This window comes from Bubalus bubalis, chromosome 3 (genome assembly GCF_019923935.1).
Source record: "Bubalus bubalis isolate 160015118507 breed Murrah chromosome 3, NDDB_SH_1, whole genome shotgun sequence".
Classification (NCBI taxonomy): domain Eukaryota; kingdom Metazoa; phylum Chordata; class Mammalia; order Artiodactyla; family Bovidae; genus Bubalus; species Bubalus bubalis.
In genome coordinates, this window is record NC_059159.1 from 29,326,580 (window position 1) to 29,345,009 (window position 18,430).

The 18,430-nt window shown below is 43.7% G+C and overlaps 1 protein-coding gene across 7 annotated transcripts in view; it reads right to left on the reverse strand.

The window, feature by feature from the left end:
* Positions 1 to 3,017: 3,017 nt before the first annotated feature.
* The window catches only part of AKAP10 (A-kinase anchoring protein 10), a 41,204-nt gene continuing 25,791 nt past the window's right edge, over positions 3,018 to 18,430 (reverse strand). For 2 of the 7 annotated variants that reach the window (XM_025280507.3, XM_044939181.2), the window contains exons 10-15: positions 17,129 to 17,302; positions 15,250 to 15,359; positions 11,395 to 11,477; positions 8,435 to 8,487; positions 7,714 to 7,809; positions 3,018 to 4,690 (exon numbers count right to left, since the gene is read on the reverse strand). In XM_025280507.3, the coding sequence (XP_025136292.2) occupies positions 4,685 to 4,690; positions 7,714 to 7,809; positions 8,435 to 8,487; positions 11,395 to 11,477; positions 15,250 to 15,359; positions 17,129 to 17,302 (522 nt within the window). In that variant the 3' untranslated portion in view covers positions 3,018 to 4,684. Of the gene's footprint in view, positions 4,691 to 7,713; positions 7,810 to 8,434; positions 8,488 to 10,389; positions 11,171 to 11,394; positions 11,478 to 15,249; positions 15,360 to 17,128; positions 17,303 to 17,935; positions 18,029 to 18,430 lie in introns of those variants that run through there. The other 5 variants (XR_003107880.3, XR_006549545.2, XM_044939182.2 and 2 more) reach the window with 4 other exon arrangements.

Below are 18,430 nucleotides of genomic sequence, written 5' to 3' on the forward strand. Positions count from 1 at the left end.
TGACTTGCGGCTCTGGAGGGGCTGCTTTCCTCCAAAGCCTGTCTCCCTGTTAATAACAAGAAAAAGGTGCGTGCTTAGAGGAGTATTACATGGATTTCATGAGAGAGCACCTGGCACAGGGCGTTCCCAGTGCTGGTTAGTATGAAACCATCTCTAGAGGGGACCTCACAAGGAGCTGACAACCTCAGTGTCAGCCCAACAGTGAGACTTGCCAAGATTGCGGTTTTCGTATCACGTTTGTAGTAACTTTACACTAGGGTCCTCATTTCTAGTTTATAAGGTTCACATCTCCCAGAGTTCTGCAGAGAGCCCCATGGGGCTGAGGCTGCTCCTAGGTCTACCGCAACAGGGCCTAGCCTGGGGAGCCCCAGGGGTCAAGGTGCTCAACCTCTTGCTGTTAGCCAGGTGCTCAACACTTGAGAAACAATGGCGATGAGGGAATAGAGTTGCACACAGACAGCCCTCTGGGGGCTGGGAAGGGGGTTCAAAGGCGGGGGCGGGGGGTGAGGTCATGAACCCTGGTGACCTCTGCCAGGGCTCTGGGAGGAACCGGGGTTAAATCATCAGCTCAAAGGGCTGTCCTGGCTCTAAAACCCCAGCACCCGCTTCAAATGCACCTCTCACCTGTCTCCTTGTTGGAGTGGAAGCTCCAGTGGCCCAGAGGGTTTCACCCTACTCTGTGTCCCTGCACCGTCAACACTTGGTAGGCATTAAAGCACTTCTGCATGGGTGACCAGCAGCTCTGTCATTAAAAAACAAAGGGCTCTTTGCTAAGATGAGGGGCCCATGGGCTCAGGGCAGAGCTACACCTGATCTGGAGGCCCAGCTCCCACTGGCCCATGGGGTGCCAGCATGTGGGTTCTCATTGGGATGGAAGGAGAGGTCAGCTCAGGTCATTTTGGAGTGACCCATTTTGGAGTAAGCTGGAAAGCCACTTATCATGGACCCGGGTGTCAGGAAACACCACTACCACAACCCTCACTAGCTCCTTGGCAAATGCCAGTTCCCTCTGGCTGAACGCAAGCCACTCTTTCCTGGCACCTGCCCACCCACCACTGAGGCCCAGTTGCTCTGCCTGGGCTCACGAGCAACCCCCAGGGGCCAGCTGAGGAGAGCCCCGAGTGGTTTGCCAGCCACAGGCTGGGTGGAGGGAGCTGATGAGGAGACACCTGGTGGCGTCAAGCTGAAGGCAGAAGAGGTCCAACCCTGAGTGACAGGCATCAGGCGGGCTTTCCTCCATGCACAGGGACATCCTCTAGGCCTTTGCTCTCAAGAGTCCCTCAAGCCATTTCCTTGCCCCCTCACCCAACTCCGTGCAGGACACAGCTCCCTACTCTGAGCCCAAGCAGAGCCCTCCTCAGCAGATGGCCCCGTAGGGCAACTATTCAGTCGGGCTCCTAAGCTGTAACCCTGAACATGCTGCTGGAATTAACCCCCACATCCGGCTCCAACCAAAGGCCAGACTCTGTACCCAGTACCAAGTGGTCAGCACTCACAAATTCTGTGATAATCAATGCCCTCCCTCATTTGAAGCTTTTATTAGCTACTCACTAAATGGGCACTATTTTATGCCCTCTATTTCTGGGTTTTACTGTACGTTGCTGCCAAAGAGGAAACGGAGTTTATCTTTCAGAAGGATGTTTGGGAAGTGTCCAAGGACCCTAGTGTAGGTGACCGTCCCACAACAGGCAAAGCCCTGCCCTTTTCCAGGCCAGAGTAGCTTCTCCCTGGAAAAATACAGGGAGTGTCTTTTAGTTCTGTGAGTTTAGGATTCTACTTTAAGAGAATATACAAAATGACCAAGAAAGGTTTGCTGAAGAAAAATTCCCCAGAATTTAGTGGTATTTTGCAAACATGCTGATCACACACAATCATTAGTGATTAGAGCTATCTGGTAGTATTTTAGTCAAGGTCCTTTTGGTTGTGCATAAGAAAAACTCACTTCAGATTGTTTAAAAAGCCAAAATGCATTCTAAGGATACCTGAGGGATTGACACAGTCCATGGCAAGGATGCAGGAAACCTTCACTGGCCTGATGGCTACAAGGCAGCCGCTCTTTCCCACATGCTCTCACGTCTCTGTATTTCCTGCCTGTCCACGTGGCGCCAGCTCAGGGTTCCTGACTTGTAAGTGCCCAGTGTGCACTATCACCCCAGACAGAGAGACTGGGACTTCTCCTTCCCCTTGCAAAATTTTTAGGATAAAGCATTCTCCTGGGCCTCTTTGGATCAGAAGATCAACCCTGGTCCAATAAACTGGTGTGTAGGGGAGGGGAGGCGAGTGGTCATTGTATACAAACACGGCCCCACAGCAGTGTCCTGCAAGAGGTGCCCAGGATATCAGCAGGTTGCTTAGCTGTCGGTACTTAAATACAACAACAAAAACAAAGAAGTCTGTACTTGTCTGTTCCGAGTGACTTTCCCCTCCAAATTCTTACTGAACTAGCCAGAGCTTCAGAAATGTAAATACACTTTGTAATGTTCTACTGAATAATGAAACCCAAGCAAAAGAGGTTAAAACAGCTGTTCCCTGTTTTACTGCTCTCAATGGGCTTGGCTGATGCTTTTTATTTTCGTCACATCTTACACGAGTGATGAAAACATATCCGATCAAAAAGGTATCCTCTTTCATAACGTCTTTTTTCTTTTTGACAATGTGTATGAGTGTCAGCATGACATTAAAGCTGGATGTTCAGGGAAGCCTGTTTCGTGGGCACGCTGTACACAGCCTGGCTCTCAAGGCCAGATGACCCCTCCCATTCTGAGGAGTGCAGGAGCCTCAAGAGACAGAGCTTCAGGCCACACTTTCTATGTCCTACAGCAGGCGGGGCAGGAAAAGGCAGCCAGTCTCCAGCCTGCTATCCTTCTCTTTATAGGGCCTCACGCTACCAGCATCCCTACCGAGAAAGCGCAGCACACACAGGTATAGGACTGGACAGCATCTTAATGGAAAGCACGCATGTCAACAGCCTAAAGCCTGACAGACACTGTTATTCCAAAACATGCAGAGGCGGCATGTCACCCAAAACCACAGTTTATTCTATGAACTTTATATTGCTTTTCTATTATTTAAAGACTGAAGCAAAGTGACATGGATGGAAGTATTCTGTTAAAAGAACAAAGTGAGTCAATCACAGCACAGGCAACTAATAATACTTGGGTCTATGCCACACGCTCCAAACACAGGGCTGAGTCCAGGAGTGGCTGTTCTGGGTTCTTGTAAAGCAAATGGAAATACTGGGAAGAATCAACGCATTTCAATAGAGGAGCCATAAATGCCCTGAAAGCAGAAAGTTGACACAATTTTAAATATAATTCATATATATATATATATATTTTAAAATCAAACACAATTAAATAGAATATGGTTTAAGTACATGAACACTTGGCTTTAGAGGAGTAACAGAGGTGGTACACAGTACCAAAACCCACACACAGCCTTTCTGCTTCGTCTGTTGATGAAATGGCGTGCCTCTTGCACAGTCAGGTATTGCAGTGGAAGGAACTCTATTCATTCAAGACTTTCTCAAGGACAGAGGTGATTAATAATTATATATTTATATGTATTTATATATATATATTTTTTTTTTTTTTGCAAAGTCTGAGCAAAAGCAGTTAACACCTAAGAGAACGTTCTTCCCCCAATAGTCTGGGCGGCGAGGCCATACTGGCAGCGCCCGCCATGGAGTGTGCTTACCACCAGGGTGGCTCCGCTGAAGGCAGTGTGGCCCAGACCCTGAGGCCAATGGAGTGGAACTGCAGCGAGGGGCCTCTCATGACCATGGACGAAGGAGAAAGGCCACGAGCTGCACACTGCCGGCGCAGCAAAGATGGGCGGCGGGGGTCAGAGGAGGGCCTTTCTCCCCCACCCTTGCCCGCCCACACCCCTGCCCACCACCTGCTTTAAAAAAGTGTACAACTGGGAAAACTGGAGTGATGGTTGTTGCAAATTCCTTTCCTTGTGTGCTGTGAGGGGAGGGATGAATCCAGAGCACAGAAGTTGGAGGAGCAGGGCCTGATGCTCACAGTGCAGAGGGTGGCCCCTCCAGCAGAGGAGCTGATTTACGTGTACTGCATCCCGGGAGCTATTAAAATGTGAAAATGGCAAACTGCCACCAAAGGGAAGGACAATGTCACAACTTGACCCGTGACCTCTCATCTTCCTTCCAGATGAACACCTCTGTGCAGGCCGTTCCCAGGAAGGAAAGCCATCTGCCGGCACTGCTCTGCCTGGCTGGGGCCAGGCCGACTCACCTGTTTGTGTAGGAGATGAAGCAAAGCACCCCAGGCATCTGCCTCATGCTGCTGCTGGGGTGGGAGACCGCCACAGCGGCGCATCAAACACCAGCTCCACGCCCACCCGCCTCCCATGGCACCTGGCCCTGCAGATCCCCATGGGCTAAATTCTTCTGTGGATGGGTTATTGCCATTGGAAAACGATTAATCTCTAGTAGTGTAAACAGTGCCCTTTGGTCTCTCTGACTGTCACTGTGCGATCATCTGGGTGGTAGGGCGTCTATGAGCCGCTCTCCATGGTGGAAGTCTGGGATTGTCTGCCCTTCTTTCCTGGGAACGACAGTGAGAAGAAATACAGTGCTGTTTTCATTGGCTGCGGTGAGGAATCCACCAAAGGAAAAAAGTTTTCTTATTTTCCAAAAGCAGATTTCCTTGATCTCAGGTCTGAGTCATATCTGAAAAGAAGAAGGAAAAGACAAAGGTAAGGTACATTTCTACAACCAGGGACACACTACTGTCACAAGGAAGAAGGGGACGCAGTGCTGAGTGAGTGCCTCCCGCATACCAGGTACTGTGCACCACCTCAGGACCCTACTACAATCACCTCCATTTACAGCAGAGCCAGTGGAAGGCTGAAGATGCCAAGTGGCCCACCCGAAGGTGACGTGATGAGGACTGACAACCAGACTTGCTTTTTTATCTTTCCATCTAGATAACAGATATTAGAATGAAATATCTACTTTTTGACAAATAATTCTGTTTCTGAACTCCACAGCACACTCTTAAAGAGGCGACAAAGACTTTCATACACTATTCATTAAAGCATTGTTTTGTGACAGGGAACAATCCCAGACAACCAAATGACCATCTGCTGGGGATTCATGAGATGGAGACAGAGCCATAACATGGAATTCTCCAGAGCTTCTAGCAAGAAAACAGAGACTTGTGATATTCTGGCTGCCTGAGACCGAGCTTCTAAAGCTGAGTCCACCTTCTCACTGCACTGACAAGGAAACAAACATCACAGAAGACATGGTCCTCACTATCTGTGAGATGGGACATACACACTGAAATAAATCAGTAATGCTGTGAGTTTAAACGCTCAAGTGCTTTCTACAGACAAATGCAGGGCAGCCGATTCAAAGCAGGGAGATATCCACACGGGTTAAGGAGAAGCTGTGATCTCGTCTGTCGGGGCAGGACTTTCACACTCACATAGTCATGGACTGAGAATTACAGGGGATCTTAGGAGATCTTGTCCAACTTCTCTGATCTGCTGATAAGGAAATGAAGGGACCAGAAAGCAGCAACTCGCACAAGGTCACACATACTGACCGAGAATGGACGGTGCTAGGTCTGCTGGCCCAGTGCTTTGACCACACCAGTACGCTGCAGGACTGTCATCTCGGCCAACCAAAGAGAAGGCCAAGTAAGGTTAAAAGCAAAGTATACCTGCATATCTTAGACATGAAAAGCACACATGGTAATAAAATCTGAACACACAACAATGAAAAGCCTTAAGTTGAAAATCTGCTTTCCAAAATGGTTTCTAAAGAACAGTTTCATACTGTGGAATATTTGATCATCAACATGGTAACGGGGGATCACAGAAACAACCATCTTGCACTTCTTTCTACACCTTTATCTTGCTCTTTGCTATTTTGGGTTTGACTAAGCTGGTGAGGATAAATATAGGTACAAATTATCACCCTTACACAGAAAAGAGGACAGTCTGCAAAAGTGAGCAGAGCTTTGGTCCGAATCAGCTCAGTGAAAAGTTCAAAATTACAACAAGTTCTGATAACATTTCTTAGAGTAAAAAGCTGCAAGGAACGGGTGATGCTGGATCCACATCTCAATTTCTGCCTTCAAACTATGGAGGGTTACAGGGGACATCACGTGAACAGAGGTAGCTTGGGTTCCTAACTCCTGCTAACGTGGGTGACGCAGAACAGTTTAATGCCATCATCAGGAGTCTGAGCAGAGGTTCTCCTGTCACGTGAAGTCCTCCTGAGTCAACTCAGGTTACAGAATGCAAAGCTAGAAGAACACTGGGAGTCTTTTCTTGAAGAAAACACCAAGGGGCTAAGCGGCTCTCTCCAACTTGCTGGGTTATCTGTGCGGCTCTTGCAGGGACAGCTAGTGAAGCTACAGAAAGACAGAGTATTTGGTTGAGGCAAGTCAGAATCTCCTAAGGATTACTGTTGGTGACCTCCAGGTAAAGATGGGCAGAGAGATCACACCCATTCTATTCACACCTTCCTAAAACAGTGCTTGAGAAAACCCAAAGTATAAAACCAAATTCACATGAATGGGGAAAGTGAGAGAAGAGGCAACAGCAGTAAAATGGAAGGAAATGGATGCATGTACATGACTGAGCAGACTCCCTCCCCCCAAAGTAACTGATACTCACTTTTATTTCCTTCTTTCTGCTTTCTCTGGGTTTCATTTACTCATTTTCTAGTTTAAGACAGAAGACTAACTTTTCCTCATCTAGTATCAACATTTAATGCTACAAATCTGCCTGTAAGAATGGCTTCAGCGGTCCCTCACAAACTTGGCCATCCCCCAGGAATGGTGAGGCACTATTTCCAGGGCCCCTGCAGATACCAGCAAGCTGAGAATGCTCGAGCCCCTGACCTAGTGTGGGGTGTAGTATTTCCATATAACCCAAACACCTCATCCTGAGTACCTGAAATCACCTCTCGCTTACTTATAATTACCTAATACAATGTAAATACCACGTAAATAGTTGCTGGACACGGAAAATCAAGTTCTGCTTTTTGGAGCTTTCTGGAAAATTTTTTTTTTAGAAACATATTTTTGATTCATGATTGGCTGAACCATGGATGTGAACCTTCAGATGTGGAGCCCATGAATAGGGAGGGCAGACTCCACTATGCTGTATTTTCAGCCCAAAGCATTTTCTAATTTCCCTTTGGATTTCTTCATTGGCTACTCCTAGCCCCAGGTTCCAGAACTGTCCAGCCTATTGATTTCTAGCAGTTCTTTCCTACAATGGGCATTTTTACCCTACTGTGTAGAGACCAATACCTGGCCAAGGCCTTGTAAGGATCTCTCTAAGTATCTCTGGAGCCTCTTTTCTGTGCAGGCCTTTCTTTTTCCAATACCTTGTCCTGTGAGTTCCAGTCACCTTGGGCTCTCTGAACTTCAATTTCTGACTCTTCAACTCAGTTAAGACAATGAACTTGCTAGGCTTCCTTCTCCCTGCACGTTGAAAACTGCTTTGGGGAAGTGAACCAGGTATCACCTCAGTGTTACCCTTCTTGCAGGGGCTACAGCTGTCTTCTGCCCGTTGCCTAGTATCTGGAAATAGTTGTTTCATTCAGTTTGCCAGTTTTCCAGTTGTTTATCATGAGAGGGCAATTCCTAAAGGCAGGAGCAGAAGTTCCCCTATGTCCTGCACACTTGTATCTAGATCTAATTCTCTTTTGTTTCATGCAGGCTGGGTCCTTACCTTTGTGGACTTCTCTAACGGCTGATCACACTGGGCCTGCTGCATCACATCACTGACTATCATTTTAGCAATCTTCCAAGCTAGCTCCTCCTGGGCCTAAAAAAGTAATTAAATTGTTGCTAGAAGAATTTGCTAGAAGAATCAACAAACATCAGTGTTCTAAACACAACTGCATATACATATCATTTCTATGTATTTGGAAAGAAGCACATTCCTATGTATCACAGGACCCAGGCCACCCTCTGGTTTTGGTGTATTTACATATGATTCACTGGCCCTCAGAGTCAGCTTCAGGCTAGCCAACAGCATGACTAGTTTCACGTTAGATGGTCAAAATCAAACATTTTTCTTCTTCCACTCTCGTCTTTCAATATACCTAACTATCCAAAAAAGCAAACCTCTATTTCTGAAAGTGTACCTGACAGTGAGGAAGGAAACGTTTGAGTTCTGTTGTGGCACTGATTACTGATGTCTGCTGACTGATAGGAACCTGAATGCTTGACTGTTTTCCGCGGTCAGAGTCTTTGGACTGAGGACCACCGCCTCCAGGCAACTGTGAGATCTTGGAAGGGCCACCCCTTCCTGTTACCTCTGGGACAAGGAAACAATAAGGTGCCGTGCTGCTTAAGCAAGGAACTAAGGAGAGAGAAAGCCTGAAACCTTACTTGGAATAAGTGCCCCTGATAAGACAGAATCTTTTTACACTAAAAGTTGAATTTACCTCATCAGTATTTCCTTGCACCCATTTCTTCATAGCTTGAGAGAACATGGATCCTAGTAAACAAAGCCAAAGTTGAATGCAGACCTCATGCATGATTTTGCATTAAAAAAGATTACTAAAAGCCATTTCCCAGTTTTTAAAAGATAAACTTTAAAAATTTTTTAAAAAATCATTTATTTTTGGCTGTGCTGGGCCTTCGTTGCTGCATGGGCTTTTCTCTAGTTGCAGCGAGTGGGGGCTACTCGCTAGCTATAGTGCTTCTCACTGTGGCAGCTTCTCTTGTTGCAGAGCACGGGGTCTAGGGTATGCGTGCTTCAGTAGTTATGGCACATGGGCTCAACAGTTGTGGCTCCTGGGCTCCGGAGCACAGGCTCAGCAGTTGTGGCACACAGGCTCAGTTGCTCCGCAGCATATGGGGTCTTCCCAAACTAGGGATCAAACCCACGTCTCCTACATTGGCAGGCAGATTCTTTACCGCGGAGCTACCAGGGAAGCCCCCAAAGATATTTTTTTTAAAAGATATATATACATATATAGTTTTTTTGGTACAACCTCACTCCCAAATTAAGGCATATAACCATTAACAAAAACTGATTATATTGTTTCCATAAGAGAATATTTAACTTGCAAATATTATGGCTTGAAAAAACCTGGAAAAGCTATTTTAGAGCTTGAGGTTTTTCTTCTGTTCTCCTCAGTTGATGAAAGAAACTATCAACCAGTGTTAAAATTTGCAGTAAACATTCAAAGATCAAATAAAACCAGGACCAGGATCTGGCCTTGAGGGCAGAATCTAGCAATACATCAGGAGGTACAATCCACTGACAGGTGGATGGACATAAATCTTTCAAGACCAGCTCCTCTACAAAAGGGTTTCCAGTGCAGATGCTGCTGCTACATGTTGGATCTCTAGTCTGCGAATTCGCTGGTAAGATCAGCGTTTTAAACAGCCAGGCTCTGTCCAGGCTGTAACAACTTCCTAGGAGACACACAGCCTCTTCACACTGCTATTGCTACTGCTAAATCACTTCAGTCGTGTCCGACTCTGCGAGACCCCATAGACGGCAGCCCACCAGGCTCCGCCGTCCCTGGGATTCTCCAGGCAAGAACACTGGAGTGGGTTGCCATTTCCTTCTCCAATGCATGAAAGTGAAAAGTGAAAGTGAAGTCGCTCAGTCGTGTCTGACTCTTAGCGACCCCATGGACTGCAGCCCACCAGGCTCCTCCATCCATGGGATTTTCCAGGCAAGAGTACTGGAGTGGGGTGCCATTGCCTTCTCCGACATCTGTACTTAAAACTCTGAGGCACCACTGAGGAAGGAGGCTAGCTTATATTTCCGTGAGTTAAACACACAGCTTATCCTTTCATGAATACAAACGGGCTCACATTCTAACTCTGCCTTAAACCAAGTGGCTGGCAGACTGTTTCTCAGGCAAGATCCTGATTAGTTCAATGACTGGGTAGTCTATAGTAAACTGTAGCATTCATGAAAAATACAAAACCTGGACCACTCCCCCTTAATAATTTGTATTACTAGCCAGAAGTCGAAATACTGGTCTTGTTAAACTTTATGGCCAGGCAGAGTCAGTATTACATGGCCACAACATTACATGTTCTGCCTAAAGTCTCAAATGGCTGTTGAACCCACTGAATTTCTTGGCGCTCAGCTCTTTCTCCAGGCTATTGACAGCCTCTACTTGCTAAGGCGTCCCCCTCTTCTAGCAGCACCTCCTCCGCTCCATAGGAGCTTCTTCAGGATCCCGTTGTTCCCTCACCACTTTCTCTGGGGCATCTCATCCCCTCCTTGGCTTCAACTTCCTTCAAAATGCAAATAACTCAAAAATTTGTTCTTGGGTGTCATACCAATACTTAACTTAAAAATTGTCCTAAGACATTTCAAACTTAACCTGCTCCAAGTCGAGCTCTTCTCTCATATACTCTTTTTTTTGTAGCCTTCATCTCAGACATTAATTTAATCCTCCACTGAAAATCAACATCATAATGTTTTATCTAGAGAATCCATGTTAAAACCTCATCTGCCTTCCTCATTTACTCTCCCCGTGAATCTGTAACCAAATTCCACGGTGAATGTAGTCTCCTGAATTTCCTCTGTAAGTGTTATAAATCTGACCTAATTCCTGCTACCACTACCTACCCTGAAATCCTCTTTTCCTTCTACCTACATTACTAGTGAATCCTACTCCTTGAGTAGCCTCTCTGACACCAGACTCTCCCCAACTGCACTTTATTCCCAGACTATGGCAGAAAGAAGCATCTCACTGCACTCTGCTAGAAATCCCTGCGGCCCAGAAGACAGGACCACAGGCTTCTTAAGAAGCACAGGAGGGCGCTCACAGGGCACACACAGCTCCATCTCCCGCCAGTGCACCGCCACTGCAGGGACCACCTGCTCACAACGTCCCTTACAATTCCTTCTTGTTACACTTTCTCCTAGATGGTGTGAAGGTGACTATTAAAATTACCTTGCTTGACCTGAAAGTAAAGTTCCCACATTCTCAGAAGCTTCTGAGATACAGCCGCCTTAAAATGTGGTCCTTCCTTCTGTGCTCTATCATCAGGGCTTTAAAATCCAAAATAAAACTACAGGTTGGCAAATGACAAACACTCTGCAGCTGCCCTTGGCAAGGAGAGGAAGGGAGAGGAAGCAGAGCTGAACTGCAAACAACTGCTGTCAGCACGGTATTCTGAGCCATTGTTTCATGCAGATGCGCCTTCTGTAATGGGAAAGCAAGTTCAGTAACTTCTGATTCAGAGACAGAGACTGTGTGGAGACCTGATTACACCAAGCCCTTGGACTCACTCCTGACTATAAACACAAGGTTAAAGACATGATAGCTATTTTGTAAAATAAACAGGTTAAATCTTCAACAACCCTTCACTTACAGGCAATGATTAACGTGAGTCAAGGCGCGATACAATGTATAAAAACACCACAAACCTTTTGATTTCTTTACATCAGGTTCAGGCTCAGATTCTCGGATGAACTGACCCAAGTCACTAACTCTTCCAAACGTCATCTTCCTAAATAAGTATGAAAAGAACACAATGTCTAACAGTCCATTTGAAATTAAGGAAAAAAATTAAATTTAAACATCTTATCTAGATCTAGAAAACGAGAAATATAATTTATACCTATCCATTTTACTCAGAGTGGGACTTATCTCAAAAAGAATTGTCCCCCACAGAAAGCAAACTTTCTCTAACCCATTAATACCAAAACCCAGTTAATACCAATAACCCATTAATACCAATAACCATCAATGCCAAATAGTAACATAACACACTATGAAATATTTAGCAACAGTTATAAGCTATAATTAACATTATTTACGGAATAGCACAACACAGTTAAGATGAGGTAAATATGTGTAGACTAACATAGAAAAATCTCCAAACTCACTATTAATGAAAGCACAAGACAGAAATGGAGTGTAATTTCAATCACTTAAACATAAGCCAACAAAAACATACACCATAACGTAACAGTGATTATCCTGAGAAGGGGAGAAAACAGGCACTGGTTTGTAATCAAAGGGCACAGAAGCCTTATTTGTAAATTTCATTTTTGGAAGAAGAGATCAATATATTTGTATTAAACTTATTTAAAAGAAGAGAATTTTGTAATGCCTATATATTATTTCATCTCAGGTAAAGCGGATCTTATTCTAGAAACAGCCTTCCTAATAAGTCAGTTAATATATGGGTGCCCACACCAACTGCTACAGATTTGTTTGCCTTTAGAAAAATTTCAGGAAGATGCTAGAACCATTAAACTAAAACAAACACTAAAATCTATCTCTAAAGATAAAGGAAAAAAATCATTATTTAACTCACACGAAGAAGATCTTCACAACCCAGATAATCACGATGGTGTGATCACTGACCTAGAGCCAGACATCCTGGAATGTGAAGTCAAGTGGGCCTTAGAAAGCATCACTACAAACAAAGCTAGTGGAGGTGATGGAATTCCAGTTGAGCTATTCCAAATCCTGAAAGATGATGCTGTGAAAGTGCTGCACTCAATATGCCAGCAAATTTGGAAAACTCAGCAGTGGCCACAGGACTGGAAAAGGTCAGTTTTCATTCCAATCCCAAAGAAAGGCAATGCCAAAGAATGCTCAAACTACTGCACTCATCTCACACGCTAGTAAAGTAATGCTCAAAATTCTCCAAGCCAGGCTTCAGCAATATGTGAACCGTGAACTTCCTGATGTTCAAGCTGGTTTTAGAAAAGGCAGAGGAACCAGATATCAAATTGCCAACATCCACTGGATCATCAAAAAATCAAGAGAGTTCCAGAAAAGCATCTATTTCTGCTTTATTGACTATGCCAAAGCCTTTGACTGTGTGGATCACAATCAACTGTGGAAAATTCTGAAAGAGATGGGAATACCAGAACACCTGATCTGCCTCTTGAGAAATTTGTATGCAGGTCAGGAAGCAACAGTTAGAACTGGACATGGAACAACAGACTGGTTCCAAATAGGAAAAGGAGTTCGTCAAGGCTGTATATTGTCACCCTGTTTATTTAACTTATATGCAGAGTACATCATGAGAAACGCTGGACTGGAAGAAACACAAGCTGGAATCAAGATTGAGGGAGAAATATCAATAACCTCACATATGCAGATGACACCACCCTTATGGCAGAAAGTGAAGAGGAACTCAAAAGCCTCTTGATGAAAGTGAAAGAGGAGAGTGAAAAAGTTGGCTTAAAGCTCAACATTCAGAAAACGAAGATCATGGCATCCGGTCTCATCACTTCATGGGAAATAGATGGGCAAACAGTGGAAACAGTGGCAGACTTTATTTTTCTGGGCTCCAAAATCACTGCAGATGGTGACTGCAGCCATGAAATTAAAAGACGCTTACTCCTTGGAAGGAAAGTTATGACCAACCTAGATAGCATATTCAAAAGCAGAGACATTACTTTGCCAACAAAAGTCTGTCTAGTCAAGGCTATGGTTTTTCCTGTGGTCATGTATGGATGTGAGAGTTGGACTGTGAAGAAGGCTGAGGGCCGAAGAATTGATGCTTTTGAACTGTGGTGTTGGAGAAGACTCATGAGAGTCCCTTGGACTGCAAGGAGATCCAACCAGTCCATTCTGAAGGAGATCAGCCCTGGGATTTCTTTGGAAGGAATGATGCTGAAGCTGAAACTCCAGTACTTTGGCCACCTCATACGAAGAGTTGACTCATTGGAAAAGACTCTGATGCTGGGAGGGATTGGGGGCAGGAGGAGAAGGGGACAACAGAGGGTGAGATGGCTGGATGGCATCACTGACTCGATGGATCTGAGTTTGAGTGAACTCCGGGAGTTGGTGATGCACAGGGAGGCCTGGCGTGCTGCGATTCATGGGGTTGCAAAGAGTCGGACACGACTGAGCGACTGATCTGATCTGATCTGATACATATATTTATTTTACAAATTTAAATTTTATAAATTAACAATTTATTTTACATACAAGAAACACTATAGAAATAAAACATCTTGCAATTGACAGTCTTTCTTAAGGTCTGAAATAAATGAACCAATCATTCCGTAAGAATAAATAGCATCTTTGGGAATTAACTCATTTAGCATTATTCTCTACCATTCCCTGAAAGAAGAAATAAAGATTACTACAACACTGACGCAGCTGAAGACTGAATCGCCAAAATAACCTTCTATTTACTTCAAAGTATGTTTGGGACTACTTGGTCTCCCAACTATCACTTTACTTTCTGGTAAAAGCAATTAAGAATGTTGAAATCCCCTTTCATGGTACTGCCAGGACTGGGGTGGGGTAATCATCCATGCCTTTACACAGGTTTCTATGTTTTCAAGCCATCTTCAGGGAAGAGGAAATGATATTATGATTTGATCTGTGGTAAAGATTGAGAAGTGCTGTATCACTGCCTTTCTGTTTTAGGATAAAATAAACAACCAAGTTAACTGCAAAATACAAAGGAATCATTCTATTCCGTTTCCCCAAATACAGCTGGTTCCCCATATCTGCAGGCTCCAGATCTACAGACTCAATCAACGGCCGATTGAAAATATTCAGAGAAAAAATAATCTACAAAGTTTCAAATAGCAAGACTTGAATTTCCTGTGCACTGGCAACTATTTACATAGCATTTACATTGTATTTACAACTACTTACAAAAAACTGACGTTCTGTTAGATATTATAAGTAATCAAGAGATGATTTATACGGGTTTAAAATACCAGGCCATTTCATACAAGGCACTCGAGCATCCTCAGACTCTGGTGTCTGAGGGGGTCCTGCAATCCCCTTCAGTTACTGACGGCCAATGGTACAGTATGTACCAATGGACAATGGTATAGTCCATGATAAATGCTTCAGCATCTCTGTAGTTTAAAACAGAGACTTCAAAATAGCTAACATAGGAATCAAATGAAACGTGGACAAGACAGCCTAGCACACATTATGTAAACATGACATGCATCAATGTCATACACAGCGGTGGAATGAGGATGGCAATGGAATTCACTGAACGCTCACTGCTATCAGGCAATGTTTTCAATGCTTTTCACGTACTATCTCATTTAACCCCCTCACCAACCCAACGAAGCAGGACTCATTCTCATTTCACGGATGAAAAACTGGAGAGCATTAGGCAGCTTGCCATCAGCAGTTGAGCCAAGATTAAACCCAGGAAGTCACTCCTGAGCTTTCACCCTCAACCTCACTCTACTGCACTACATGTAAAAGGGGAGGGCATAGATGAGACAGTGGAAACAACTTTACATTTTAAATTAAAAAAAATTTTTTAAAAAGATGCTTACCCTGCATATGTCCGTTGATACAAAGATTCTGGATCCAGACTTGCAGCATCTACAATTATCGCTTCATCAAAATTTTTCAGAATCTTAACACTGGCTTTTTTCACACTGGACTACAACAGAAATTGTGAAATTAGTGTATGTTATTCAGGAGTCCAGTCAGTCCTGGGTTTGGAATGACAGATCTATACAAAATCTTCAGTGTTTGAAACACATACACTTTCCACTAAATCCTGTCACAAATGAGATGCTTAAAAGCAATGATCCTGAGACTCAAACATAAGTGCAGGAGGGAAGCACAATACCGATGCATATGACGTGTGCATCCATAGGCCACATGTGCTTTCCCTAAGGAATCGAGTTCCAGCAACTGAGTTTATGTTCCCAACTGTGTAAAACTCCCTTCTTCCATGCAGATGTATCTTGGCTGATAAATCTAAAGTCCAACTTTCACAGGATCAAAATGAATGCTTTTGATTCTTAGTGTGGCCATGTGACAAAACAGATGGAGGAAACTTGCTAAGATGATAGTATTTTACCTCCCACTTCTCATGCCCACAAAGAAAGCAAGTCAGAACTGGTACTTTTATGAAATAGAGGCATGGGTTGACCCAGTGACTCCACTTCTAAAATTCAATCATAAATAATTTATACAAAATGACTTATACACAAGATTATTTGTTGCAGCATTGTTTAAAGTAACAGCAGATTGATCTGTGGAGTTAAAGTCCTCCTTCCCTATCAGAATCCTGACTAGCTTCTTTGTAGACATGGACAAGCTAATCCTAAAATTCATATGGACCTGCAAGAGACCTCAAACCATCAAAACAATCTTGAGAAAGAAGAACTAAGTTGGAGGACTCTGATTTCCCGATTTCAAAACTTATTACAAAGGAACAGTAATCAAGACTGAGTTAAACAGTCATCATTTGACCCAGCCATCCTACTCCTAGGTATGTACACCAGAGAAATGAAAATATACATCCACACAAAAACTGTATAGCAGCGTGATTCCTAACAGCCAAAACAATAACCCCGATGTCCACAAGCTGAGGAGTGAACAAAATGTGGTGTGTCTCTACGATAGAGTGGCACTTGGCCATAAGAAGAACAAAGTTCTAATACATGCTAAAACCACAGATGAACCTCGAAAAAGAAGCCAGTCACAAAGACAACGTATTACAAGGTTCCACTTATATGAGACATCTGGAACAGGCAAATCTATAGAGACAGAAAGTCAACTAGCAGTCACCTAGGGCTGGAGGAATGAGGACTTGGAGGGTGAGAGTTAAAGGGCACAGGCCTCCTTTCTTGGGTAAAAAAATGTTCTATAACTAATTGTGGTGAGAGTTAAGCAACTCTATAAATATACTACAAAACCACTGAATTATACAGTGTAAATGGATAAACTGTACGGTATGTGAAATATATCTCAATAAGGTTGTACAAAAAAAAGAAAGAAAAGAGGAGGACAGTGGCAGGAAGGGGACAAGAGTGTCTGACAACCTGGTAAGGTGCTCTTTCTTGATCTAGATGCTGGTCACATGGGTTAGGTTTGCTTATCTAAATTCTTCGAGCTCTACATGTTTATGAAATGTAGACTTTTCTGTAACATATTATTATACTTCAACCAAAAATGTAAAAATACTTTTTATGGTTAGCACCTAGACCTTTGTGTCTAAACAAAAACAGCATTCTACTGGCTTGGCCAAAAAGTTAATTCGGGTTTGTCAATCATCAGAAAGATTTTGGTTAGAATATCTAGTAAGTAGGCTAATTTTCTCTCTCCTTGTTTCTTCCACAATCTAAAGCATATAAACGGGGTCTATAATGCTAGAATCTGAGTGAAAAGATCCTAATGGCTGGGCACACGGGTCACTACCTGAGAGGTGGCGCTGTCGGCAGCCCCAGGGTGGGAGTCGTCAGGAGGACCCATAGAGCCTGGAGCCGTCAGCGAGCCACTCCCTCCCAGGAACTCGTCTCCTCGAACCGAGTGGATGAGATCGTTCAAGTATTTATAATACAGATTGCTGGACAAAAAGCCAGGCAAAAAGACCTGAAAGAGAATACACCTTGTTAATGCTACCAGTTTATAGGCTCCCCCCGGAAAACTAGCCGTGAAACTACTGAATCTGGACTTCTTAGTGACCAGGGAGCGAATGTAATTTGAAACTAGGTTTTTCTGGTTTGTTATAAATACTGAAGTCTTCGTGTATATGTTGATTTTGACTTCTGGACGGATTTCTTTAAGATAATTTACCAGGAGTGTGACTACTGAGTTCAACTCATGAAAACTTCAGCTTTGATAAATCCTAAGGATAATCACTAGCAGTATTATCAAGGCATCTATTCTGACACAGGCTTTCCAACACTGGCGTCTGTTTTTTCATATCACCGTTAAATAAACATCTAATGTACACAGATGTTTTCGTTTGCATTTAAAAATTATTAATGATCCTAAGCTCCCATTATTATTACTGGCATTTCCTATGTTCAACTTTTCCTTTACTGTATTCAGCACAACTATAAATATTGATGTCTGTGTTTCACATACGCCTTCCTCCTAGATAGAGCTGCAGGAGGGCAGAAACCATGTTTTTTCTTCTGTTTACCCCTGTAACAACATCCAGCATAGAAATACTCAAAGTATTAGTGAAGGAGGCACACATTCTTCTCCCCATTTACCTACTTGATAGTACTGTATGTACTCTGATATTCTATTTTTCTCTTTTATTATCCAGAAAGTTTACATTCTTTGTATGATATAGATCTTGAAGTTTCCCTGTAAGATTAGACAATGTTTATTTTAATTATGAAAAAATGATCAGCCCTGGACAAGAGCTATCCAGTTTCCCAGCAGCGCCCTGCCACACCCCTGACACTCAGGTTTGAGGGGTGGTCATGCAGCAGTGTAATCCCTTTCCACCTGATGCACGAGCCAGACAGGACAGGAACCACCTCACGGGCTTATCCTGGGCTCTGTCCCATTCCCAGTAAAAACTGCTCTAGTTCATCAGAGAATAACTGAGGCATAAGTTCCAACTCTTTATCAATAATAAGCAGCTATTAGCACTTACCTTGTAAGTGACACCGATACAAAAAACTAACGTTCCAACCCTGTTGGAGGGTTTGGTGAAAAATCTGGATCATCCTAAGCTAACTTTGCTCAGTACTATCAGTTATC